The 27664-nt window shown below is 37.5% G+C and overlaps 2 protein-coding genes across 3 annotated transcripts; both read right to left on the reverse strand.

The window, feature by feature from the left end:
• Positions 1-2973: 2973 nt before the first annotated feature.
• Positions 2974-27664, reverse strand: LOC132314905 (uncharacterized). 2 transcript variants are annotated; one of them, XM_059813686.1, is made up of 8 exons: positions 26986-27664; positions 26019-26079; positions 24479-24735; positions 19947-20148; positions 18916-19047; positions 18632-18732; positions 18357-18475; positions 2974-3256 (listed from the first exon to the last, which is right to left on the reverse strand). In XM_059813686.1, the coding sequence occupies exons 1-8, from the start codon at positions 27406-27408 to the stop codon at positions 3190-3192; spliced, it is 1362 nt and encodes a 453-aa protein (XP_059669669.1). In that variant the 5' UTR covers positions 27409-27664; the 3' UTR covers positions 2974-3189. The 2 variants fall into 2 exon arrangements, with proteins under 2 accessions (XP_059669669.1, XP_059669661.1); XM_059813678.1 differs by having other exon boundaries at positions 18617-18732.
• LOC132314897 (uncharacterized) lies at positions 5984-7996 on the reverse strand. The gene is made up of 3 exons (XM_059813672.1): positions 7184-7996; positions 6984-7102; positions 5984-6893 (listed from the first exon to the last, which is right to left on the reverse strand). Exons 1-3 carry the CDS (start codon positions 7986-7988, stop codon positions 6438-6440), a joined length of 1380 nt encoding a protein of 459 aa, XP_059669655.1. The 5' UTR covers positions 7989-7996; the 3' UTR covers positions 5984-6437.

The raw sequence follows: 27664 nt of genomic DNA on the forward strand, positions 1-27664 counted from the left end.
GTGGAGGAGCAGTAGTAGTACTGTACAAATCTTCAACGTCTATATTTTTTATGCCAAGACAAGCAGCATTGATAGCCGAGCCCTTTTACGGAGTTTTACTTTTATCATACATACTAGTACATGCTACACACACACATATATGTTTGTGGACTCTGTATGGTACTACAAACGTAAAATAATTACTACAATCTAAAATTTTCACCTTTTCCCCTGCTGAGGTAGCCAAATTCATGGTTTCTTGCCTCCACTGCCAATCACCAACTCAACAAACCCTAAAATAATTGCATATAAAAAGAACATCAATACAAAAGATACTCTCTTTTTAATTTTTCATTTAAAGAATAAAGCTACAACGCGGAATTAGATTATGTTAAACAAAGAACTCTTGCACAATAATCAATTATGAAGAGTCACTCTCATTTTAAAGTGTTTAGTTCAGTCAATAATAAGATCTCATTGGAACCTTTAATATTTTCCTTAATTTTAATAAATTATTTAAACTCAACTATAATGTCAGTTCATGAATATACATTACATCTGCTTTGGATTTATGTATGTTTAAGCTCTGGTATTGTAGGTGAGTTTTAGCAGATGGTAAGTTTATGGTGAAGACAGTATCACCATGACAATGTCTTTCTATGACTAGATTGAGCATTCCTATGCATAGAAAAAGGAAAAGTAAGAGTGAAGGGATTAAAAAACAGATTAAGAAATGAAGGATTCATTAACGTTACAGGATAAGGATTATTGCCTTTCCATTAAGTATAAAAATGAGAAACTCATTGGAAGAAAGTGTAGATGTGCGTGTTAGTGTGTGTTGCTTAACTAAAAATAAATAAATAAATGTAATAGAACAAATAATTCTGGGACCAATCTACAAAGCTAAAAGCAAAACATATCTAGATGAGGTTAGGCCACTTTAAGGAGGTCATGGCAATGCAACAATTAACTAATAAGAGGTGGACATAGCAACTTCTCTTTCTTCCTCTGCAAAACAATGTACCAACTTCATCCAAGACATTGGCTCTAAGTGGATAAGAAGTTAGCCATGGTTCAATCTTTTTGGGTGCAAATAATTTTTTGAAGAAGGTGTGAGTATCAACTAGAAGAAATAAAAAATAAAAAATGTAACAACTTGTTGATCGAGAAAAATACAATGCCACCACATATGGATTAGAAAAAAGCATTTGTACAAGAATATATATATATATATATATCATAAAAAAATAAAAATAAAAATAGTAACAATAAAATTTTAATAGATAACACGGAAGTTTGTATCTTCTTTGACAAAAGCGTGTACCAGGTCTGTCCTAGTAAAAGAGATTCTCTTAATTTCAAGTTGAAAATATACGGAGTATATCATTCTTTGAATATATTACGATAGTTCCAACACCTAGAAAATGCAAAAACTACTACTTTTGGACGTTCATAGAGTCCACACATTTTGAACCCACTACATCTAAATTTCAACATGTTAAATCCAATTTTTAACACATTTTATCTTACTAAAAAAAAGTAAATTTAAATATGCTAAAAATATACTTCCTCCATCCCAAAATAATAGTCCAGACTCACAAATACTACCAAAATTTAGAGCAACAGATCTCCGCGCAACATCACTAATGATAAATGAGACGAAGGATGATGAAATCAAGGAGTTACTTAGTAAACCACAGGAAAACAATCAAAACTTGGACAATCACGGTAACATATTTATACGTATACATGAAATCCAATTCTAAAAATAAAAAATAAAAATAAATAAAAATAAAAAAAGACAATTAGCCATGTAATTGAAGCCTGTTTCAACTTTTCACACACTAGCTCCACTCATGCAGGAAAAAAGAAAGTTCCAAGTCTACACTTTGCCTTCAAACCTAAGGGTTAAAGTCATTTTAAAATATATGCAAGGGCGCAACAGTTGTATATACAATCATAGGCAAACTCAGAATAAGAGTGTATAACTCAAACAAAACCATTGTTATAACATGTGTCCTACAAGAGTCCTTGTAAACATGACATAGATTACTGTGAATTTCTTCCCTATCAATCGTCCAATATAGGATTAGGTGGAACCAATAATGATTTTATTGATAGATACCTTTGACCCTGACCGAGGTATTGGCCAGACATAATCCTAGTAGGACAGCAATAAAGCGAGGAGTGACCAATTCTTAATATGAAGACTGCCTACAAAATTAAGAAAGTTGAGACAAAGTAATAGAACCTGTGGTGATGGAGACGACAAAGGGTAGGGTCATACCTTCTTTTCAATTATTTTCAAAGAGATTCCTTTCGGCTCGGGATTTGATTGAGCATGTGAAGGTTGATTTTGACGGGAAAGAAACACAAGAATTGACTACTGATACATATTTGTAATGATTTGTATATATGTAAACCATCTAAAAAGATTCAGTTCTCATTATCAATCTTGGCAATATTGAAAGTGGGGTCAAGGTTACACCTAAAACAGAGAAATCCAGGAGTCAACATCTACCCAGTTCCAATACACAAGAAACAGAGAATTCTGGAAGTGAAGATCACACTCATTTTGCAATGTCAAAAAGAAAGTCCAGTACTAATGGAACATAACCTTCCAATTTATATGATTCTTCATAAGTATGGCAAACACGTGGTATCCAACATGAATTAGACCAGAACAACCGATTGATCATCGACAGGAACTAGGAACCTTTTGGAAGTACAAAGCTTACTAGGAAAAGAGTACCAAAAGTCACTATTTTTCTAAACAATATCTATAATTAAAAACTATGACCACACCTCCCGCGAAGTACCAGATTGAAGAAAATTTTGATTGATTCACTATATAAAATTAAACAACTGGGAGCACTATAGGATTATCTTAATTAACGGGAAGGGGAAGAAAAAGAGAGAAGAAATGAAGCACTTTGCCCGTTAGAATAGGCACTGCCTCGGGGGAAGAAAAAGGATGTGATTCACCAACCACTCTAGGGGAAGAAAAAGGATGTGATTCATCAACAGTTACAGAAAAAATTATAAGGCAATAATCAAGATAGAAATGCATTTTCGTTCTGCCCATGTACAAAAAATTTTATCTGACCACAGAATACAAGCCTACGAGTCACAACATTGTACGGAGCCATCCCATCTGACTTGATGTTGGGGGGTGTGATAGTTTCATGGTAAAGACGCACAATGAATGGCTCAAGATCTTCTGTCCAATTTCTTTTCACTAGATCTTCTCTCCTCTGCCTCCCGTCGTCTCTGTAGCCTGTAATTTGAAGTATTAATGCATGGAAATCATGATAATGTTCATATTAAGCTAACTGTATGCGGTGTGGAAAGAGAAAAGTAAAACCACACAAGTTCAAAATCTATTTCAATTTATTAAAACCACTATAAGCTTCTCATCCCATATTACTATCATGTGAAACAGCCACAGCTATCCATGTTTAATTCACACAAAACTGTCATTAACGTAAAATTATTCCACAATCCCTGAAATCAATGGTCCTTTCTTGTCATGAAACATATAATTAGAATCTACATCCATAGACTCTAGAATATAACTTTTATACTAATAAATTTATTAATATATTATCTCAACTCAGCTAAATAAAAATTTAACCCAATCATTTAGTGTCAGTTAAGGGCAGAATTGGTGTTCATTTTCCTTCAAAGGCAATTTCGTAGTAGCATATGTTTAAAGTTTTGAAGAGAATTAATTAATAAAATTAACAAGTTTAATTAGCCTTTTACACTGCATGTCTTGTAACTGGGTCAGGTTGGAAACAGAAATAAAAAAGAAAAGAAATAATTACCTCTGATTTCCTCTTCTGCTTCGAACAATCTTAGAATTTAAAACTTTCTAAAAGAAATCGTTAAGAGAGCAGGAAAAAAAAAAAAAAAAAGAATTCTCCCAATGCACATCATATTTTCTTTTCTTCATTTTTCAATGGTGAACAAACAAAGAAAAATGTTTTTCTTTACACCATCTTTTCCTTCTTTCCCCAAAACCACAAAGCAAACAGAGCCTTACAATATATACATAATAATAATTCTCATACTTTTAGAGAATCAAGTGCATGAATTGCGTGTTATAAAAATTCCACGGAAAATTTTTCGATACCTCCAGGGTACATACTTTGTAGTATCCCCACCCAATCAAAACTATATATTCCCTTGATAATAGGAAACGAGAATTCCTTATTTGGTGGCTAAGAAGCACGGATACGGACGCGGACACGATACGACATGGATACGCCGACACACCAAATTCTAAAAAGTTAGGACACAAACACGGCTAATATCAATGTAAATTTTCGTCTATATATCTAATGAGTGAGACAATCATTGAGCTTTAATTAATTTATAAATTCTATACTAAAGTTACATATATTAGAAGATAACTCTAATTGAATATTAAAAAGAATATGTTCTATTATATAAGCTATTACTATCCTATCTTGTCATTATAGTTATATTTTTGTTCCTTTAGAGGCCGAACATTTTGATGTATGTTCATAATGTTATTTCTACGAGTTTCAAGTGTTTGTTTTATATAAGTTGAAGAGCGTAGGATGAGTGGATGTGTTGGTCCAGTGTTCGGAATGTGTTGATCAAGCGTCCAAGATGTGTCAGCCAAAAGTGTCCTAAGTAATAAAATTAATTTTTAAATAATGGACATAGCCATGAAGTGTCGGACACGTGTCTAGGAGTGTCCATGGAGTGTTGGACATGGCACCTTCACATAAGTGTCCGTGCTGCTTAGTTGAGTGGGGGTACTATATTCCCAGTATCCGTGGGGTACCCAATACCAGGTCAAATTCCACATATATCAATGAAGACCAAATTATAGGGCCAGCATTCTATGTTCTTAAGACTACTTTAGTTGCTGGATTTCTTTCAGCTTAGAGTAGCGCTTTCCGTTGTTCTCCCAACAGTTTCCTGGTTTATCTTCCACTCCAACTTTTAGCTGCATCATTCACTATCGAACCGGTGATCTTATCATGCTGAGATTCCATTTCGAGGCTAAAGATGGCAACCCAAATATCAATGTGCCCAACTCTGCCCTACACCTACTGGGATTGGCATGATGCACCATTAACCGCCACCTTTATCCTGAGTTATGTTTGTGACAATAGGGTATTATGTCGCTACACTCCAATGGCCTTGATCTATATCATTATATCTTCTGTTTCTTTTAGAGGAAGCATTATACATTGTTTTATCAGGAATTTCTAAGTGGGAATGTGGGAACAAAGAGCCGAGATGCCGGCATGTTCATTCATCCCATGACGTAAACAAAACTGTTGTAAACAAAAAACTAATGCAATGAGTGGACAGTGTTGAGCATTGCTTCAGAAAGTAAATAGCAATTAAAACTTCTAAAGCTATCCCACATCAGTTTTGTACCGAAGAGAGAATATAACAATTGTAGAAATGGCTGCATCCCCTACCCACATTATTTTTTTAAGTGCTGCTCCCTACCCACTCATACCATGATGTTTTGTGTATAACATGGCGTCCTGACCCAAATTTGAATTGATTTTTAATAGCACTTCAAAATTTAACCAGAACCTATTGAACCAATTAACTCATTCTATTACCCAGTGGCCTAGTCGGTAGAGCGCCCAGCTCCTCGAGCGGGTGTGCCAATGTTTGAGTCCCCCCCTCCCCCTAGTCTGCTAGGGAAAAAAATAATACATATACGTAGTAAATGTAAAAAAGGTATAATAATTGTATTCATCAATGGTGACTGACTTTAAGGGCAAAAGAAACACACAACTTTCTTTATTATTTGTTAAAAGAAGAGGAAAGGGATGTTTATAACATAACAAGGGATATAATTTCAAAACACCACACTATTTTTTTTTTATAAGTAAAAATATATTAGAAAGACATTCAACAGGGGAACGCGTCCCTAATACCATAGTTATTAAAAGCCCAAGGCGCACCGAGGCGCTAGAGGTCCCTTGGAGCCTAGGCGCAAGGCGCACAGCGAGGCGCGAGCCTGAGTGATGTGAGGCGCACAAGTAAAATTTTAAAACAATAATTGTTAACAAAAATAACACAATTAAACAATGAACATCCAATAATAAAAACACTAAATTAGTCTAAATATATCACAATTAAACCAATAAAGCAACTAGAAAAATAGAACAATTAAACTAATAAAGCTATTTATTCATAAGAAAGATTCAAAAAAAGCAAAACATAAACCAATTAACCATATATTATAAATTTATACTTGATGTCTTAAGCAAAAGCTATCATTTGACTCCAAAACAGATCCATCAAAAGATACTTAGTAGCCTACCAAATCTATAAAGTATCATAGTCAATACTTAGTAGCCTACCAAATTTATAAACCAAGCAACAAAATATCAGTTTCAGTTTTGAGTTTTAGCAAGGACTCCTAAAACCAAAGTTACCAAACAATCTTAAGGGACCTAAATATCACCCTCTTCACCAAACAACATAGTCTCATCATCGTCCCCATCAAAAGATTTGTAACCCTCGGCATCTTCTTCCTCTTCTGTGTCCTCAGAGTTTGCCTCGTCATCATCTATGATTCGTAGTGAAGACGAGCATGAAGGTGTTGTCCTCTTTGTTGCCCTTGGAGCTGATCTTGATCTTAAATTATGGCTGGACTCTCTAGCCCCAATACCTCTAGCAACTGCACCCCATGTCAAAGAGTCATCTTCAAACACAGACTCATTTTCGGCATCTACATCTTCATCCATTATTCCAACCAACCACTCATTGCTATCATCTATATCATTTAAAAGGATTGGATCGATCCTATCACGCATATCATATCGTCGTTTTAGTGCTCTATTATACTTGATGAAAACCAAATCATTCAATCGACATTGAGTTAGCCGGTTCCTCTTCTTGCTATGAAGCTGCATTAATTCAAATAATTAATGAGTATAAGTGTATAACTATTTATAATATAATTTTTTATCATTGAATTACTAATACTACAAACTTACATGTTCAAATACACTCCAATTTCGTTCACACCCAGATGCGCTACATGTGAGGCTAAGTACTTTAATAGCAAATTTTTGCAAATTAGGAGTTGTAGAACCATATGCGGACCACCAATCGGCTGTTATTTACATATTATTAGTAAAAAATTAACAAAATTAAAATTCAAATATACTAAAAAATGATTAATTGAGTTGTTTACCTGGTGCCCTTGACTTTCTTTGTCTAATAGCAATTGATGAGCCAAATAGACCATCAGCTTTCATATATCTACTCAACTCCAAAGAAATTTTATCTTGCACTTCAGTGGTTGGAACCAATCTTTCTATGCATTGATATAAACCACCCATCACTTCTTCATCTTGCTCAATATTTGGATTGCTATAAAAATATTCTGGGTTTAAGAAATGCCCAGCTGCATGCAAAGGGCGATGGAGTTGGATATTCCACCTTCTATCAATGATCTCAAAGATGTCCTTATACTTCTCCTCATTCCCACCAAAAGCTTTAGCTATCGCTTCTTTAGCCCTTTCCATAGCCTCATAAATATATCCCATTGGAGGCCTTTTCTCATCATCAACCAACTTAAGTACACGAACAAGAGGGCTTGCTACTTTGAGAGAGTACACAATGCTTGTCCAAAATGAAGGCATCAACACAATATGTGCTACATTTTTCCCTTGTATCTCTTTCGCCCATTTACTGGAGGTCCATTCTTGTGAAGTGAACATCTTCCTCAAGCAATCCTTTTGACGATGGATGCTTGATAATGTGATAAATGAAGTGGCAAATCGAGTCGTTGCAGGTCTAAGCAACTCTTTATGTCCAGTATAACGCCTCATCATGTTTAACAAACCCGAACGGTTATAAATATAACCATTTAACATTATAGCTCTCTTTATGGTCATCATTATATTTGGGATCTTAGCAATGTCCTCCAACATCAGGTCCACACAATGTGCAGCACAAGGTGACCAATACAAATGTCGGTGCCTTCCCTCCAACATTCTTCCTATTGTAAAGAAAGAAAATTTGGATTAATAGAAGGCTAGAAGCAATAAACCTAAAATTTTGACATCAAGTGCATATTGACATCTATACCTGCCACAACATTAGAAGATGCACTATCAGTGACTACTTGAACCACATTTGTTGCTCCAATTTGCTGCACGAACTTGTTAAGCAAGTCGAACATTTTTTCACCGGTCTTTGAATAAGAGGAAGCATCGACAGATTGAATGAACATTGTCCCTTTAGGACAATTCACCAGAAAATTAATCAAACACCTCTGTCTTTTATCCTCCCATCCATCTGCCATAATTGTGCATCCGTATTTTGCCCATTCCTCCTTATGATCTCGCATTAAATTGTCTGTATGCTCCAGTTCTTTCTTGAGGAGGGGAACTCTCACCTCATGATAAGACGGAGGTTTCATTCCTGGACCATGTTGGCCAATAGCTTCAACAACTGGTGCAAAACTATCATAATTAAGGGCATTGAATGATATCCCGGCATCATACATCCATCTTGCAAACCGTTGGCATGCTCGGTTTCTAAGTTCTTTCTTGCAAGCACTGTCAATTGTTGTTTGCTTACCCTTGTCATTTTTTCTATATTGCACAGCCACTTCCGGAGGAGGGGTGAAGTACAAATCAATAGGACCTTTCTGCTTCTGCTTTTTTGATTGAATATTATTGCTTCCAGTTCCACTTGTCACTCTTTTACCCTTAACATCAATAATTGCAACATCATCCTCATCTTGATCATCCATGTCACCAAAATCCGGCAACAAATTTTTGTATTCCTTTTCTTCTTTCTTCTTGCTCATGTATTCTCTAATCTCCTCTTCCACATGTTCAGGGCACTTTTTACATGCTTGTACATTTCTATGTCCTCCTACAATGTGTTGTTTAGCCCTGTAAATACCCCCTTTCATAACTTTTTCACAAAAATTACATGTTGCATTCCTATCTTGTGGGTTTTGCAGGTGACAATAATTCCAAGCTAGATCCTTTGACATTTTTTCCTATCTATTTAGTATTTACAATGAGAAATAGAATGGAGTCAATGGAGTGATGGACCAAGTTAAATTCAGCAAACAACATTCACACTTTCAGCAAACACCATTCAAAAAGATGCATTCAAAATTTAAATAATCCATGTAGCAAAATTCAGCAGAACACAAAAAAAAAAAAAAAAAGAGACAAACAGCCTTCAAAGCAGAGATTGAAAAAAAAAAAAAAGAAAGAAAATACGGTGGAGTAGATGAAGGGAAAAAAAATGAAGGCTAGAGAGAACAAAAACAGAGTCTGAAATTTTACAGCAATTAAGATGCAACAGACAACAAAAAAAATAATAATTTTAAAAAGTCTTATTCTGTTCAGTATTTCTTTATTAAAGGGTGAGGTGGTGTACTGATTCTCCTACGGGTAATATAGCACTGCAAATTATGTTTGCTGAAGACTGATGATGATGAAGATTGAAGAGCGTACAGATTTACAGCTATACACCAAGAAGTTGAAAATGATGGAAAAAAATACAACGAGAAAAAAAATACAGGCCAAAGAGAACAAAAAAAAAAATTATATAGATATATATATAGCAAGACACGGGAGAGGAGTAGATGAAGAAAAAGAAAGAAAAAAAAAACAGAGACCCACAAGAACAAAAACAGAGATGGAGAAAAAGATAGAAGGAAAAAAAAAAAAAAAAAGACCCAGAAAAAGAAAGCTAAAAAAACACAAAACCAGATATATAGAGAGAGAGGAAGAAAAAAAAAGACCCAGAAGAACAGAAACAGAGCCGGAGAAAAAAAAAGAAGAAAAAAAAAATATACAGAGATAGAGAAAAAGATAGAAGAAAAAAAATAAAAGACCTGAAAAAAAAAATTTCCAGTCTACTAGAGACCCAGAAAAAGAAAGAAGAAAATCAGAGAAATAGAGAAGAAAAAAAAAAAAGAAAGAAAAGGGGCGAGATATAGAGATTAGAGCAAATGAAGAGAGAGACAGAAGAGGAGAAGAGAGGAGAACTGGAGAAGGAAAAAAAAAACTGACCTGTTAATCTGATAGACCCAGAAAAAGAAAGAAGAAAATCAGAGAAATAGAGAAGAAGAAGAAAAAAAAAAAAAAATTAAAGGCTGAGATATAGAGATTAAGAGCAAATGAAGAGAGAGAGAGAAGAGGAGAAGAGAAAAGGAGAACTGGAGAAGGAAAAAAAACAAAACAAAACAAAACTGACCTGTTAAATTGATTAGGTGATTCCTGGCCGGCCGGACTAGTAGCCCTCTCCTCTTCTCTGCTCTTCTCTTCTCTTTCTTTCTCTCTTCTCTCTCTTCTCTTTCTCTTTCCCACTCCCAGACGTCTTTATTTCTGCTGCAGCCTTTGCTCTTTGACTGATTTGTTTTGTTGACTGTTGGGAGACATTTCCATTTTGTATTTCTGCTGCAGCCTTTTCTTTTTGTACTTTAAGTTTCCATTTTGTACTCTTTCAGTTTCCAAAAGCTGTAACTATATATATATATATATATATATATATATATATATATATATATATAAAATAATATAAACTAAACAAGCAAACATACACGTAATACATCAAACAAATATTTGAAGGAGCATAGAATATATGAAGCGCGCCTAAGCGCGCCTCTTAAAATATCCAAGGCGCAGCCCAGGCGCGCGCCTAGTGAAGGTCGCTGCGCCTGGGCTAGCATGAGGTGCGCCTGTAGGCGCCTTGCGCCTCGGCGTGCGCCCAGGCGCGCTTTTAATAACACTGCCTAATACACAAAAACCAAAGAGCAAAAGCCAAACCTATGGACCAACAGAGTCCAACAGAATAAAAAAGTCATCGATCGAGGAGCAAGCTCTGCCTCTGACATAACAGAAAAGAGAGCGTAGGATAAAAGGCTTAAGGTTTGCAAAAGACGATTCCTTCCCTTCAAAGTTTCTGTTATTTCTCTCTCCAAATACATCACCAAACACAATGTGGGGCGACCCTCCAAAAATCACGAGCATGACCAGAAATAGGGCATCTTCTCCCAGCATTAATTAATTGGAAAGAGTGCTTAGGCATTACCCACTGAACGCCAAAAATACTGAATATAAGATTCCAGCAATCAGATGCAACAGGACAATGCATAAGAAGATGGTCCACGGACTCACCATCATTTTTACAAAGACAGCACCAATTAACAATTGTATTACCTCTCTTACGCAGAATATCCAATGTTAAAATTTTTCCCCAAGTAGCAGTCCAAACAAAGAAGGCAACTCTAAGAGGAGCTTTAGAACGCCAAATACACTTCCAAGGGAAATCATATCCAATAAAATTAGACAAACACAAGAACATGGATCGAACTTCGAATCTACCATGAAAAGAGGGAGTCCACAAAATATCATCACAACCTCTGCCAACATCTTTCTGTCTATACAACAAGTCCAAAAAGACGCAAACTTCAGCTATCTCCCAATCCTGAAAGGAACGCCTAAAACGCACATCCCACGTAACTCCACTGTTATCAAGATGATAACAGTCAATTACAAAAGCATGCTTATTCTCGGCAATGCTAAAGAGACGAGGAAAAGAAAGAGATAACAACTGATCACCACACCATAAGTCTTCCCAAAATCTAACATACATACCATTACGAACCTTGAACTGAATATGGGTGGAAAACACATCCCAACCTTTCCTAATGTACTTCCAAACGCCAATGCCCCCGGTAATAGAAACAGGACGAGAGGACCAACCTCGACTCTCTTCCCCAAAACGAGACGAGATAACTCTTCTCCATTGTCGATGACGTTCTTTACCGAATCTCCATAACCACTTCCCCAATAAGGCTCTATTGAAAGGGATTAACTTCCGGATACCTAAACCACTAAACTTCAACGGTTTGCAAACCTGCTCCCAATTAACAAGATGATACTTAAACTCCTCTCCTTTTCCACCCCAAAGAAAATCTCTCTGAATTTTTTCAATTCGTTCAGGAACAGAACACAGGATCTGAAATAGAGATAAGAAATATGTGGGAAGGGACGAGAGGGTGCTCTTAATAAGAGTGACCTTCCCCCCTTTCAAAAGATACTGTTTTTTCCACCCCGCCAATCTTTTTTCATACCTGTTAATCGCCGAATCCCAAGTCCCCACTATCCTAGAGGAGATTCCCAAAGGTAAGCCCAGATAAGGGAGTGGAAAGGCACCCACTCCACATCCAAGAACAGCAGCTAAAGTGGAAATATTAGAAACCTCCCCCACTGGGACAAGCACACTCTTTCCAACATTAATCTTAAAACCAGACACTGCTTGGAAGCATGTAAGAATGCACCTCAAATACCTGAGTTGGGAAACATCAGTATCACAGAAAACCAGGGTATCATTTGCAAACAACAAATAAGATATTTCGATTTGGTTAGCAACATCTCTACCAACAGTGAACCACCTTATGTAACCCAGATTCTCTGCCTTTTTCATTAATTTACTCAATCCCTCCATGACAATAAGAAAAAGAAAAGACGACAAAGGATCTCCTTGTCTCAAACCACGCGAACTCGGAAAAAAACCAGCAGGAGAGCCGTTCACAAGCACAGAGAACATAACTGATGAGATGCAAGATTCAATCCATTTTTTCCATCGATCTCCGAAGCAAATAAAGAAGAAATTTCCAATTCACGCAATCATAAGCTTTCTCGATATCTAGTTTGCATAAAACACCAGGAACTTCACTCTTCAACCTGGAATCGACACATTATCCTGCAATAAGAACAGAATCTAAAATATGTCTACCACCAACAAAAGCATTTTGTGACTCTGAGATGATTCCATCCAAAACAGTCCGCATTCTAAGAACAAGGACCTTGGCAATAAGCTTATACATACACCCCACTAAACTGATTGGCCGAAAGTCCTTAATGTCAGAGGTGTTGTTCTTCTTAGGAATAAGAGCTATAAAAGATGCATTTAATGATTTCTCGAATGTGCCATGAGAATAAAATTCCTGAAAAGTGCCCATTACCTCATTACGCACCACCTCCCAACTCTCTTTAAGAAACCGCATAGTGAATCCATCTGGAGCTTTATCACCATTACAACTGAATAACGCCTTAAGAACTTCCTCTTCAGAGAAAGGAACTTCAAGCATATCACTATCCAGCGTAGAAATAGCATTAAAGTGCAAACCATCAAGTTTTGGTCTCCATTCCAAAGTCTTAGTATAGAGTGCTGATAAAAAGAAACACCACCCCTAAGCACCTCATCTTCTTTCCACAGCTCTTAACCATTCACACGAATACGCCCAATATTATTGTATCTTCTATGAGCATTAGCAAGTCTGTGAAAGAATTTAGTATTACGGTCACCTTCTTTAAGCCACAAAGCCCGAGATTTCTGACGCCACGATATCTCCTCCATAGTAGCAATCTCAGCAAAAGTCGCCTAACAAGACGCTCTTCTAGAGCAAAGAGAATCCGTATCTTGCCCTGTCTCATCAAGACAATCAAGATCAGCGATATCAGCCAGGACTCTATTTTTCTTCCATTCAAGATTCCCAAACACTTCTTTATTCCATTTCTTAAGCTCAGATTTGAGAGTCTAAAACTTCTTAGCAAGCACATAGCTATTAGAGCCAGTAAGCGTTGTTTCTTCCCACTAGGACTGGACCTTCCCTTGGGAGTCCTCGGCTCTCAACCACATATTTTCGAAACGAAATGGAGTCCGTCTAGATCTCATGCCTCCACAATCAAGAACTAAGGGCACAGACGTGACTCTAACCAAAGCTGACTGAGTGACATCCGAAACTTCTCCTCCCAATCTCCAGAAATCAGGAATCTATCAAGCCTCGATAAAGTAACTGGGTCTCTGCCACTAGACCAAGTGAAAGTTGCCCCTTCCAAAGGCAAGTCAATAAGAAGGTGACCATCAATAAAGTCAGAGAACTGGGTAATCTCTGAAGACCACCTCCCCCCTGTGGATCTTTCAAATGGAGACCGAACAGAATTGAAATCCCTGCCTAAGCACCAAGGCAACAAATCCTTAATGTAACTGAGTTCTTGCCAAAAAGCAGGTCTAACACAATCAATAACAGGTCCATAAACTCCAGAAAATACCCAACTGAAGTTATCATCTTCCATCTGAAACACGCAAGACAAAGAAAATAACCCTTTTCCAGATATTCGTTCTAGACATCCATTTACGATCCCACATAATAAGAATACCGCCTGATGTACCATAGGCGTTCAAAGCTTCCTAATCCACGAACCTACTTCCCCAAAGGCTTCTAACCACGGCATTAGAAATAGAAGCCAACTTGGTTTCTTGCAAGCAAATAACATGGGCATTCCACTTCTTCAAAGCAACTTTAACCACCTTTCTTTTGTTCAGATCATTTAATCCACGGACGTTCCATGTAATAATTCGTATCTTCATTGAGAACCAAAGATAATTAGTGCCCCTCCTCCCTGCTTCCCACTTCTAGTCCTTCCCCTTTCTTTATTCACCCCATCCTTTCCTTCGTAATTGATATTGGAAATAAGGTTATTAACCTCCTGATCACCTTTCCGATGTGCATGTTTCTTATTTTTAACAACTTTTGTGCTTTTAAAGGTCTCTACATTATTGTTTCCTTCCACAATATCATGAAGAATGATTTGTGTTCGATCATCATCTCCTTCCAAGGAGACACCCAAAGCTTCGCTGACCTCGCCAATATTATCCAACACCCAGTCCATACCCATATCGTTAACTGTCTCTAAGCAATCAGGGTGCACAGTTGCTAAGGGTTCCATAATGTCCACATCAGATTGATCAACATCCCAGGCAAGAGGACAAATCTGTTGAGACTGATCATCAAAGTCCTCCCCTTCGCTTTCAGCACTGTTCTGATACAAGTTTAATTGCAAATTCAATTCTGTTCCAGTGTCATCCATAAAAAATTTTCATTAAATCATGGGTAGAATTGGTCCCAGTCACGTGGGGTAGGCCATTTAAGCCTTTTAGAGTAGCACAAAGCTTGAGTTCATTAAGTAAAGTCACGGCTAAATCATCTTTCAGTTTAAAATAAAGGTCTCGACCAACACAAACTGTCACCCCGTTAGAACAATCAATACTTCCGGACTTGGACATTGAAGACGATGATTCTGCATCCCGTGGTACAATAGCTTTAGAAAAATCTCTCCCTTGATCCAAACGATCCTCCACTCTACCTTCACCATTCCCCAACACCTTACTCGAAGAAGGGGTAAAAGATGAGCTCTTAGGATGAGAAACAGGGGTCAAACCTAGAGAAGGAGAAGGAGAGCATACTACCCATTTCTGTTTTTCAGTACGAGCCCATCGAGTACCTTGTCAACTAGCTGAACCAACCAGCCGTCTCCACTTTTCTTTCTCAGTCCAACGCTGAAATGAAGAAGAAGAGAGAGTTTGATTTTGGGCTTGAGTTTTAACCTGGGCTTTCCTTGGATCTGGGTCATTAAGAACTGAAACAGAAACTGAGTTTGGTCCTCTAATAACCCGTCTTTTAGTATGGGCTGGCTTAGGCCCAAAATCAGGCTTGAGCCTTAACGCTTTAGTTTGCCCATAACCCCTCCAGCCCAAATCAACTTTAGGCCAATCTGTGTGGCCCAGCCCATTTTCCTCACCAACCCTTGTAGATAAGGATAGTGTGGAATCTGGAAATGAAACTCTATGAGCGCCACGTGTAGAGTAATTATTATCAGCTGTGACGCGCGTAACCGACGCGTGTCGTTGACTTGATCTTCCTCGTACCCATCCTTTCTCCGGCATATGAGTAGGCCTTTCGCCGCCTTTGATACTCTCTGTTGAGGGAACCAACGCCGGTGCAATTTCTTCCCAAATCGCCACCTTGTAGCAAAAAGTATCATCATTAATGAACACAAATTGCGGACAAGTCGATCCTATCCTCACTGTAATACGAACACTCTCGGCATCCCTGGTTTCATCGGCAACAGGTCCCACAAATCCGCCGCATAACTCCCCTACTTCAACAAATAGGGCATGACACCATAGATGAAGGGGGAGCCCAAACATCCGGATCTGTTTGAGTCCTTTTTCTCTAAGGACGCCACAACATCCAACCCTAAAAGACCACACATCGATCCGTAGAGTTGCAGATCCCCAGTGACGTCGTCCTTCCTTTAACACGCATTGGGCTTCGGCCTGAGAAGGAAACCTGAAAAGAAGCATCGAATCAGATAATGGAGTAACCCCCACACCACAGGACGTATTCCATGCTTTCGCTGCCCATTCCTCCACACGATCACAGCCCCCAACTCTTGGTTGTTAAAAGCGCCAAAGGCGAGCGCCTCGGGCGCGCGCCCAAGGCACAGGGCGCCTACAGGCGCAAGTCATGCGCCTGAAAGGGACTAAAGGCGCGGCCCTTTACACAAGCGCTCGCTTTTACAGCAGAGGCGCAAGGCGCCATGCGTACCAAAGGCGCGCCTTCTTTTAACCTTGTCTTTTTATTTGTTATTTGTTATTTGTTATTTTTTTATTATTTGTTATTTGTTTATTATTTGTTATGTGTTTATTATTACTGTTTTAGACAACTTTACAAAATGAAAAACAATAAAATAAAAGGAAAAGCAAAAGGAAAGTGATTTGAAGCAAAGAGGAAGACAGAGGGCTAGGGCTTGCGATCAAAGAGAATCTGCCAACTGTTGAGTGCTGACTGCTGACTGCTCTCTCACGAATCTAGGTAAGTTCTTCTCTCCGTATTCTCTCTTCTTCTTCTCTCCTTCTCTCTTCTTCGGTAGATCTCCTTCTTTCCTCTCTCTTTTTTTCTCTCTTCTTTTCTTTCTTCTTCTTCTTCTTCTCCTTCTTTTCTCTCTCTTCTTTTCTTTCTTTCTTCTTCTTCTTCTCCTTCTTTTCTCTCTCTTTTTTTCTCTCTTCTTTTCTTTCTTCTTCTTCTTCTTTTCTCTTCTTTTCTCTTCTTCTTCTGCTGCTTCTTCTTTTTTTCTCTCTCTCTCTCTTCTCCTTCTTCTTCTTCTTCTTTTCTCTTCTTCTTCTTCTTCTTCTTCTCTCTTCTTCTTCTTCTCTCTTCTTCGGCAGAATTATTCTCTCTTCTTCAGCAGAATTATTCTCTTTTTTTTTCTCTCTCATTCTTCTTCTTCTATTTGAGTTTGGCATTTAAAATTTAATTTTCCAACTAACAGATTTGTTAATCCAAGTAGTGTTTTGGTTTCAATTTTCATTTAATCCTTTGTCTCCTTTGTGATCAATTTGAATCTAATTTCATTGGTCTTTTTTCTGATTATGAAGATCTCAGGCTTGCTAGGATTGCTATTTATAAAATTATATGTCCAATGTAAATGGTTGTGTTCCAAGTATATAGATATTATATATAGTACGATAAAATCATAAAAACAGTACTGATGAACAATAAGGAAAATTACAAAGTTAATTTATTTATTTTTATTTTTTATTATGAAATCTGTTTTTTTTTTTTTTTTAATGAAATCTGTGTCTTCTTTTCTTTCTTTTTATGAACTGAACTGGAAGTTTGGAATTGGACTGCAGTCACTGCACAACTCTGTATTTATTTATTTATAATTTGAAATGTTAATATTGCTTTGAAATTGAAATCTGGTTTTGCTAATTGACATGAAATCTAGTTTTGCTAATTGAAATCTGGTTTATTTTGTTACAACACCTTTATGTTGAATATTGAACATAAGTAATTGATTTAGTTGAATTTTGCATCTTTATATATACTATTTGCATCTTTATTGGGTGGTTTTTTTTTTTTTTTTTTTTCATCGTGCACCTTGCTTCAATCGGGCGCGCACCTCGCCTTGCGCCTCAGGCTCCAGGAGGCCTTTGCGCTTTTGTGCGCCTTGAGCCTTGAACAACTATGCCCCAACTTCCTTATCAAAATGACCAACCAAGCAAGATGAGAGTACTGATTTCCTCCCTCCGACGGACTTCCCGTCGATATACAAAGACGGTCCTCGGTACGGAACAGCCGACTTCACATCCCCAGCTAATGAAATTCTTGGAATCCTTGCAGTTTCTAAGTAAGATTTCATCGCGGAATAAAACAAAAAAAGAAGAAAGAAAAAGACAAAGTCTCTATCGCTGTAAAAATCGCCCATAGTGACGTCATTAACTAATATCGTATGACACACAGATCATAAAAAAATCCTCAAAAACACCACATTATTCATGAAGGACTCTGTTATCTTCCCTATTTTTAATACAATATAGGATGTTCTCAAGAGAAAAAATATATATTTCTAATGCATTTAGCAGATGCAAAACAGCAAAACCAAGAGGAAATGTAAGCACAAACGCATACATGGAGAGAGAGATAGGCAAACGAGCAATGATAAAATGTGTCAATGTAGATATAGAGATGAACTTACGCAAAAGCAGTATATCCAGTACCAGCATTAGCAGCAGACAGAATGGCCGCATGCGATCCAACAGCAGATACAGAATCCTGCCCTCCGGCCGGCAGAGGATTCCTCCGATCACCATCCACCTAAAACCAGAAAATTGGAAAATCACGGTGACTAGCAGATTAAAATATGTCTCTTATCCACCTTAAACCAGCTGATTTGGAAAATCATGGTGACTTAAAGATGGTAATATTATCTTTCATTAAGAAATTATAAATTATTACAGCATCTATGGAAACCTTATCCCACTTTGATTTCTTATTCTGCCTACCATCCCGAGCCACAGCATCAACTGCAGCTGGAACTGAATGCAATCCACCAGCAACCACAGTGGATACACCTGCAAACAATAGCAATCAACCAAGAAAAAACAGTTATATCTTTACAGACAAATAATCAGAAAGAGAATTTTTTTTTTTTATCCTGAATGAAAGAAAAAGAATTCACAAATCATCAAATATAAAAAATATTGGTAAGTCATCTTCAACCAATGCATTCATATGATAGAAGGTGGTTTATGGACCTGTAATTGGCATGCTAATTTTTGGTGCCGAAGCAATTGTTCCAGGCTGTGTTCCTCCCCCGATAAATTCAACCTTTTGACTCTTCTTCTTTTCTTGCTCCTTCCTCTCCATTTCACGTTTCATATCAGCCTCTACTTAGGAACATACATAACATGAGTGGCACAATACTAGAAATATGACTTCACAGAAAAAATATGAATAGCTAGAAATTTTTAAGAAACTTCAATCAGCAAGCCAAAAAGTGGAAGTTCATGTAGAGAGGAAGGTGTACAAATTATTAAAAATAAAAAATAAAAAATAAATCAAAGAAACCTGACTAGTGAAGATTTAGAATGCTTGAACAAAGATTAACATAAGCTCGGGGGGGAAAAAAAATTCTTGTGCATGTAGGCTGTTATTATAGGCAGTCTTTCACACATATCTGTGTGTCATATATTATCTACTAGTATATTCAACATGTACACACACTCTGTAGGCAATTGCGTAGTCAAATTCAACCATGGAGAAAGCTGATACTAATTTGATTTGTTAATGAAATCTGTTACCATGTTGACCTTCTGCTAATGATGGGGAAAATAACCCTTAGTAGCTTAGTTGTATTTGGTTCCGGAAGAAGCAGGAGAAGAACAATAACACAACAATGATCAAGAGTATTATTATGTTTGATTTATTTTAATTTATCTTTTAAATGGTCCTGATCAAGTGTAAGGCAGAATCTTCCTTTGATTTTTTCAAATTGGCAACAATGCAGAAAACTAATACGAATGGCAACAAAATATAACCGCAAGGGAAGTGTTCAGGAACCACTTCTCATATCTGCTTTACACATCATCGAACACAACCGAGTTTGACTGTGGTTGAAATTGCAAAGCCATGAAAGCTAACATGGAGAAAGAGAATAAATCCAATATTGAATACTACACTCAAACTACCATTGCAATGTATTATTTATATCTCATATGCACGCAGCTATATAGAATAATAGATGGTGAGAGACAAGTGAGGGTGAGTACAAGGAATTGTTAGTGACCTATTTCATCATAGTAGTCACTTTTGTCATATCCACGAGGGTCGAATACATCTTTGCTGAAGCAAGATCCTATCTGATCAATGTCTTGATACATCACTGCATGCTGCAAGAAGTCAGGGTTCCGATATTCCTTCCTGTTGCGGACTTCTGAATTAAAGCTTTTTCCACTTCTCTTATATGCAAGAAACTTCTTGATTTTTTCCTGCAGTGTCAAATGAAGGATTTCAGGACAATTTCAGAGATCAGACACAACAGCAGCAGCATTTTTTAAGAAGATATTTTTGGCAAGTACATTTGCAAATAAGTTGGGTTCCCTTCATTAAAAATTGGGGCATAAGAAATAGTTTTTTTTTTTTGGGGGGACATGTAAGCAACGCACCCACCCATTTTGCTCCACTTGGGCTTGAACCCTCCTCCTCCTCAAAGTGAGGAGGAAGTATAAAAAATAGTATTTCATATGCTAATAAAATCAACTACATAAAACTGCAGATAATATAGTAGTAATTGAATTTTTTTGCATGATAACTGATGGTATAAGCTGGAAAACTCATCCTATCAACGTTATTCAAATCTTAGAATATGTAAAAATTATTTCAAAAATAGAAAGAAGGGAGTGATTTAATGCATGTTACCAAAAGAAGTGAGGAAAATCCTAATTACGCTATGGCCCCCTCTAGCCTGCTAGAGATATATTTAAAGATCTCCCAGGAGCTACTGATGGAATTATTTAGAGCCAGCTAAGTCAAACCACCCAATTGTAAATAGATAAGCATAACAGACTCTACACCTCTGCATCGATTAACAGAACGGTAGAACGTCACTTAGAAGTCTATAATGGGACTCTTTTGAAGTGTCAGTTCCTCAAAAAAAAATCCAGAGAATACTAATATCGCTAGGCTCCATTTAGTTCAAACTTCACAGATTCTTTTTCATAAAGCTTTAGAAAAGCTCATCATGTTTAGTTAGTTCAGGGGAGAAAAAAATTCCCTTTTACTTTAACATGTGCGCTTGGTGGACATGCCAATAACTTGTTCGGTACTCTCCTTTGTGTCATATCAGGGACCTAGATTCAAGTCTTCCAAGAAACTTCAAAAATGAACTTCTCACCAACCGTCAACTACCAATACCTATCTCAACACGTTAGTTTTGGCTTTCCCTTTCCCCTAACATTACCCTCAATAATGGGGATAAAGCTCCTGGTCCAGATGGGTTTTCTATGAGATTCCTTTTGGAGTGCTGGGAAGAGGTCCGTGAGGAGGTGATGAGCTCTTTTCACGCCTTCCATGTTCAGGGTTCTTTTGAAAAGAGTTTGAATGCCACCTTTCTTGCTCTTATTCCGAAGAAGGGAGAAGCGATGGATGTTAAGGATTTTCGTCCTATCAGTTTGGTAGGATGTTTTTACAAATTGATTGCGAAAGTTTTGGCTTCCAGGTTGAGGAAAGTTATGAATGGCGTCATTTCTGATTCTCAGTATGCTTTTGTGGGAGGTCGTCAGATTATGGATTCAGTTCTTATTGCCAGTGAATGTATGGATTCCCGGTTGAGTAGTGGGATTCCGGGTGTTTTATGTAAGCTGGATATTGAGAAGGCGTATAATCATGTTAGTTGGAGTTTCCTTCCTACTTATTGGAGAGGATGGGCTTTAGTGAGCGTTGGAGGAGATGGATTCTTTTTTGTATTTCCAGTGTTCGATTCTCTGTCATTGTGAATGGAGCTCCGACGGGTTTTTTCTCTTCTTCGAGAGGGTTGAGACAAGGGGATCCGCTTTCTTCATTCCTGTTCCTTTTTGTGATGGAAGCTCTTAGCAGATTACTAAAGAAGGCAGTGGAGTTAGATTTTTTGAAAGGCTTTCGGGTGGGCAGGGATGTTGCTAACCAACTAGAGATCTCCCACTTGATGTTCGCGGACGATACTTTAGTGCTTTGTGATGCTGATGAGTGTCAATTGAGATATCTGAAATGCGTTTTGATTTGGTTCCAAGTTGTCTCTGGCCTTAAGGTGAATGTTGGTAAGAGCATCCTGGTACCTGTTGGGGATGTCCCTGAGATCGAGAGGTTTGCTCAGATTCTTGGATGTTGCACTGGTTCCTTTCCCATTTCTTATTTAGGGTTGCCTTTGGGAACTCCTTCGAGATGCGTAGGGAGTTGGGATCCAGTTATGGATAGATTTGAGAAGAGGCTGGCGGGTTGGAAAAAGCAGTATCTCTCAAAGGGGGGTCGGGTTACTCTGATTAAGAACACCCTTTCTAGCCTCCCCACTTATTTCTTCTCGCTCTTTCAGATCCCTTCTTCTGTGGCTGAGAGAATAGAGAGATTGCAGCGCAACTTTCTTTGGGGGGGGAGAGGAGAGGAGTTCAAATTTCATTTGGTTCGATGGGAGCAGGTGTGCCGTCCAATTCGGTGTGGAGGTTTAGGATTAAGGAGATTGGTGCCTTTCAATAAGGCTCTCCTTGAGAAATGGTTATGGAGGTTTGGAATTGAGAGGAATTGGCTTTGGAGGAGAGTTATCGTAAGCAAGTTTGGGGAGATTAGTGGTGGGTGGTGTTCTGCTGAGATTCGCGGTACTAGAGGGGCGGGGGTCTGAACTATTATTCGGAAAGGGTGGGATGATTTTTGCAAGCATGTTCACTTTCGGATCAAAGATGGCAGAAGGATCAGATTTTGGGAGGATCTTTGGTGTGGGGAACTTCCTCTTGCTCTTGCTTTTCCACGACTCTATAGGATTGCTTCTCATAGACAGACCATGGTGGTTAAGTGGTTAACTGTTACCACCTTGATAATGGGAGACTGACTTGGGATGTCCAGTTTAGAAGACACTTTCAGGACTGGGAGATTGAGGATGTTACTCGTCTTTTCGAAGTTTTGTACCGTCAGGCGATCATTGTTGGGGATTCGGATTACTGGTTTTGGGTTCCTAACTCTCACGGTCGGTTCGAGGTTAGGTCCTTCTTTAAGTGCCTTTCGGTTGATTATGGAGGCTCTTTCCCTTGGAAGTCTATTTGGCGGTCTAAAGCCCCCCTTAAGGTTGCCTTTTTTGCATGGACTTCCGTCCAAGGTAAGATTTTAACCCAGGATAATTTGAGGAGGAGGAATCAGTGGTGGTCAATCATTGTTATATGTGCTTGTGTGATGAGGAGACCGTTGACCACCTTCTTTTGCACTGCAGTATGGCCAGAGATTGTTGGGATTTGATGCTTGGATTATTTGGAATCCATTGGGTTATGCCTAGGTCTTCTAAAGGGTTGATTGAGGCTTGGAGAAGTGTCTCTGTTGGGGCTCTTATTCGGGAGGCTTGGAGGGCTACGCCTCTTGGTATTTGGTGGTGCATTTGGCTCGAGCGAAATAGGAGATATTTTGATGGAAAGAAGAAATCTATTTCTACGCTTAAGTTCTCTATTATTTCCACTCTTTTTTGTTGGGTTTCAGGGAGAGATTATAAATCTATTGAGGAGATTATTGCATTTTTGGCCTCGTTGAAGTTTTAAGGCGCTTTGTGGCCTTTTTGGTTTCTTGGGTTCCGCTCCCCTTTTTTGAGCGTTTTCAATAAATTTTACTTATCAAAAAAAAAAAAAAACATTACCCTCAATAAGGACTTCCCAAATGTATTCATAATTTGTAAATATTATTTTCATTTAAAAAGTGTCTTCAATACCTTTCAGCTACTCTGGAAGACATGGACACCTTGAACATTGAGTTACGACATTCCTCACATAACATCGAAGGGTAATTGTTACTAAAGGCTGTTGTAAGTAATAAACAGGCATCCAACAAATAGGTACTTGAACTAGACACCTTGTGATTTAGAAGTGGAGGAAGACACCACCAAACTAAGAGCTGGTAGTACTGTAGCATTTAGGAACTTAATGGAGACAAATTGCAGCACCATATAGAACGTATAAATGGCGGTTTTACAGCAATCCTGCAACTCAACTTAAAAATGATCAAATTTAGAGCATGATATCGCTGCCGTGGCCAAGAGAGCAAAGAATAGAGAATATCCTACTCTCCTAACATGCTACAATACTTGAAGAAGAGATCAAGTCAGGTTTTAAAATTATAGTCAAATTTCAAAAGATGCTAATTCTAGAACAGTCGCGCACTTATTGGCAAAAAATAAACTATTACTAAATAAAGGGAAACAATGCTTCAAACAAATCCCAAAAAAAAATAAAAAATAAAAAATTTGGTATGTAGTATGAATGCCACTGATTGTAGACCGAGCTACATCACATGTCCAAAATGAACCTAGATTTGTAGATATCAATGCATGAAATGGGAAAAGTATCAAAAAGGTTCTGGAAACTGCAATCTAAACAGTTCATAACCATAGAAACAATAACAAATTAAAGTCACAAAAGTATTGAGTTTGTTCAAAGTTCAAACATTATCTGACAAAGTACAGAAATAAATAAATAATGACCAATTTCACAAGGGTTCCCAAATGTCAAATGATGTGTTTTATCAACTTCACTTTAAAATAGTAGTAGCACAAAATCATAATATAAGCTTTCAATTTTTGAAAAAGGCACTTACTTGAAGTTCATCAGAGCACTTGGATTTTGGAGGCGAGGGCAAAAACCCGTCCAATGGATCAACATCTTTTGGCACCTCTATAGAAATTTGATCAGCATTGTCAACCTCTGCAGGTTCTGATTCATTTACAGCATAGTTAATTGGATCAGACTGTGATGGATTGAGTTGTTCAGATGATTGAGGAGGAGTTGCTTGAGTGTTTGGCGTTAGGACCTGGACAGTTCCTGAAGGCGTTTTCTCTTGAAAGTCACCTAAAACTGAAGACAATTTGCAAAGATACAGACGAAAATAAGAACCTCCCATAATTTTTCAGAAATCTTATGTGAGACCTCGAAAACCCAGCAACAAATATGTGTGTGTGTGCACAGCGTACATATATGTGGGCATATTTTATCATATTCATCTAAGAGCACTAAATTAATTGTCATTTGACATTGTTTCCACTGAAGCCACAGCTTAGTGTAATAGTAAAACCTCATATCGTCAAATTGTGCAAAAGTAGGTTCAAGTTTGAGAGTAACCACTTCCTGAAAATAATGTCAAAGCTCAAGTTTTGTACCAATCTATAATGTGCTTACGTATGTACCAAGAAAAACCCAGCACCAGAGGGACAAACACTGGGTCATAGCCTTTTCTATGAAAACTGTTCCACATTAAACTTGAAAAGGTTCAGAGTAGAGATTGTTAATGCATGTAAAAATATCCAAACTAGGAAATCTCGATAAACACAACATTATTACAAACTCAAATGCAGATCTCCCTTCTTTTCTGATTGAGGATGGGGCCTTTTTTACAATTAGAAGGCCTTTCCACCAAATTACACAAGGAAAATGTTAACCAGTCACGTCGGCAAGTCAATTCTGATTTCAGTATCATTTCCTCTAATTCTACATAAATTCATTTAACTTCCTTATCGAAGTGAAAAAAAAAAGTACTTTCTACAATTATTAGGGAAAATATTCAGAAAATAGTTCAGGAGAACATATGAAACATGAGACATCATATATGACAATTTTTGTGTTACATATATGGTTGCATTATATGTGATGACCTTGTGTTTGGTATAGTGGGGAGGGATGAAAAAGGGAAGGAATATTAAAAGATGAGTAAGGATGGAAAGGAAATAAAATCATTTGGTTGGGAAGAGAAAATGGAGGGAAAATAGAAGTAAAGGAAGATAAGAGAGAGAAAATAAAAACAAAATAAAAGAAAATTCCACTTCTCTTGTTTGGTAGGAGAAGAGATGAGATAATATGAAAGATGTGAAAAGGGGAAGAGGAACTACTTGTTTTCCTTTGTTTGGCTGAGAATAGAAAGTATAGGATTTAAAAAGAAATAACTTCTCTTCTCTAATTTCATCCAAAAAAAAAAGTAATACTGATCTCAAATTATTAAATCAGTTCTGAGCAGTTAATTGAATTACATCATTACAAAATCAAGCATTGTTTACTAAACAGTAGGCACTGAAAGATACAATAGTAAACACCACACTTACACACACACCCCAGCAAGATGTATTCGTCAAATACAAGTCACATACCGTTAGCTGTTTGAAGCTCCACACCAAACATAACACGACCAGTGGTTACTATTTCTCCCTCCTACAATTAACAGAACCAAAAAGAGATTCAATCAGACAATCAACAGACAAACTAAATCATCTTCACATAATTATTTGAACAACTTGCTTTTTGGACCTCAATACTGAGCTGCCTTGGGCGCCAATTTCGGGGCTCCTTTTTCTTGGTTATGACTGATATTCATATACTTATACATCAGGTCTAATGCGCAAATAATATTTACATATATGAATATTTTTATATATACACTCCTTTGTAAGTGCATACTTTGGAGTAACTATTGGCTTGTTTTCGGAGTAATTTATGATTAAAATTGATTTGCAGAGGGAACAGAAGCTTTTCAAACAACCTCAAGCTATACATGGTGGTTCGGTATTTCCTAGATTCTTCAATTCATGTGCCCTGCATGGAGTGTATGCAGCTAATTCATTTTTTTCCTCTTAATAATGTAATGCGTTTCAAACTACAAAATTAGTTTCACCAGGCATTTTGCACTACTATTTTCAAGGTTGACAAGCTTTCATATTCAAATAGACTATGTTAGCGAATATTACAGGAAAATTAACCAGAGGAGTCATGAGCCACGACAGATTGAGGACAAGGAATTGTTGCACCCAGTTAGTTCTTTCTAACTGCTTTGTTTGAGGGTCATCTTATTGTTAGTTCTTTCTAACTGCTTTGTTTGAGGGGGGTCATCTTATTGATTCTCTATATTTCATTGTTTGTCGGTGCTCAAAATGTCATTTATTACTTTTGTACATATAAATTTGAAATAGTATAAAATTGATCCAAAATACAGCAGTTCTAAGAACTAAACATTAGTGGTGAATCAAACCTACACATAATTCAAATTTTCTTTCTAGGTTTTTATACACATAACAAAGTGTACCTCAGCTTCAGGGTTTTTATACACATAACAAAGTGTACCTCAGCTTCAGGGGAGAGTGCACCTTCATCGTGACCGTAATCAACAATCGTTAATGTCCCCCTTCTAATTCTATTCGAATCCGACGGAAGCTGTTGTTGCGGTGGCAGTGGTTGTGGCGATGAGAGAGAAAGCTGATCATTTTGAGGCGTCGAAGTCCCGAAATTGAGGGATTTAGGGCTAGAAACTTCATTGGAAAGTGGCGGTGTGTAATCATTGGCAGAATCAGAATGAACAATCTGATCACTGTTGTTCTTTGAATCATCTTCTGTAATGTTAACGTCGTTACCATCAGTCATGAAGTCGTCTTGTTGTTCTTCTTTGTATTCGTCGTTAATATCCTCCATTTCATCGTCTTCGTCGCCATAGATGGAGGAGAGGGAGAGCAGGGCTATACCTTCCGATTGTTTCTTCCCTGTGGCCATGAAAACTAGGGTTTTTTTGGGTTGGGATATGTTGATACTTGATAGGAACAAAAAGTGAACGAAGAAAATTAAGGTTTTAGTGGAGGAAATATGGTAGTGTTGTCATTCACTGTACCAATTCCATCAGGATTCAGGACTTGGAACGTCTTCACCGACCGAGAGAGAGGAGATACCTCCTTCCAGAAAGACAAAACCTAGTATTTTAATCAGGAATTTCGATTTGGAAAAAGAAAAATGAATTTGATTTGATTTGATT

The sequence above is a fragment of the Cornus florida genome, unplaced genomic scaffold (genome assembly GCF_030987335.1).
Source record: "Cornus florida cultivar Cherokee Brave unplaced genomic scaffold, ASM3098733v1 CherokeeBrave_3.0.0_Hap2_Chr01, whole genome shotgun sequence".
NCBI lineage: Eukaryota > Viridiplantae > Streptophyta > Magnoliopsida > Cornales > Cornaceae > Cornus > Cornus florida.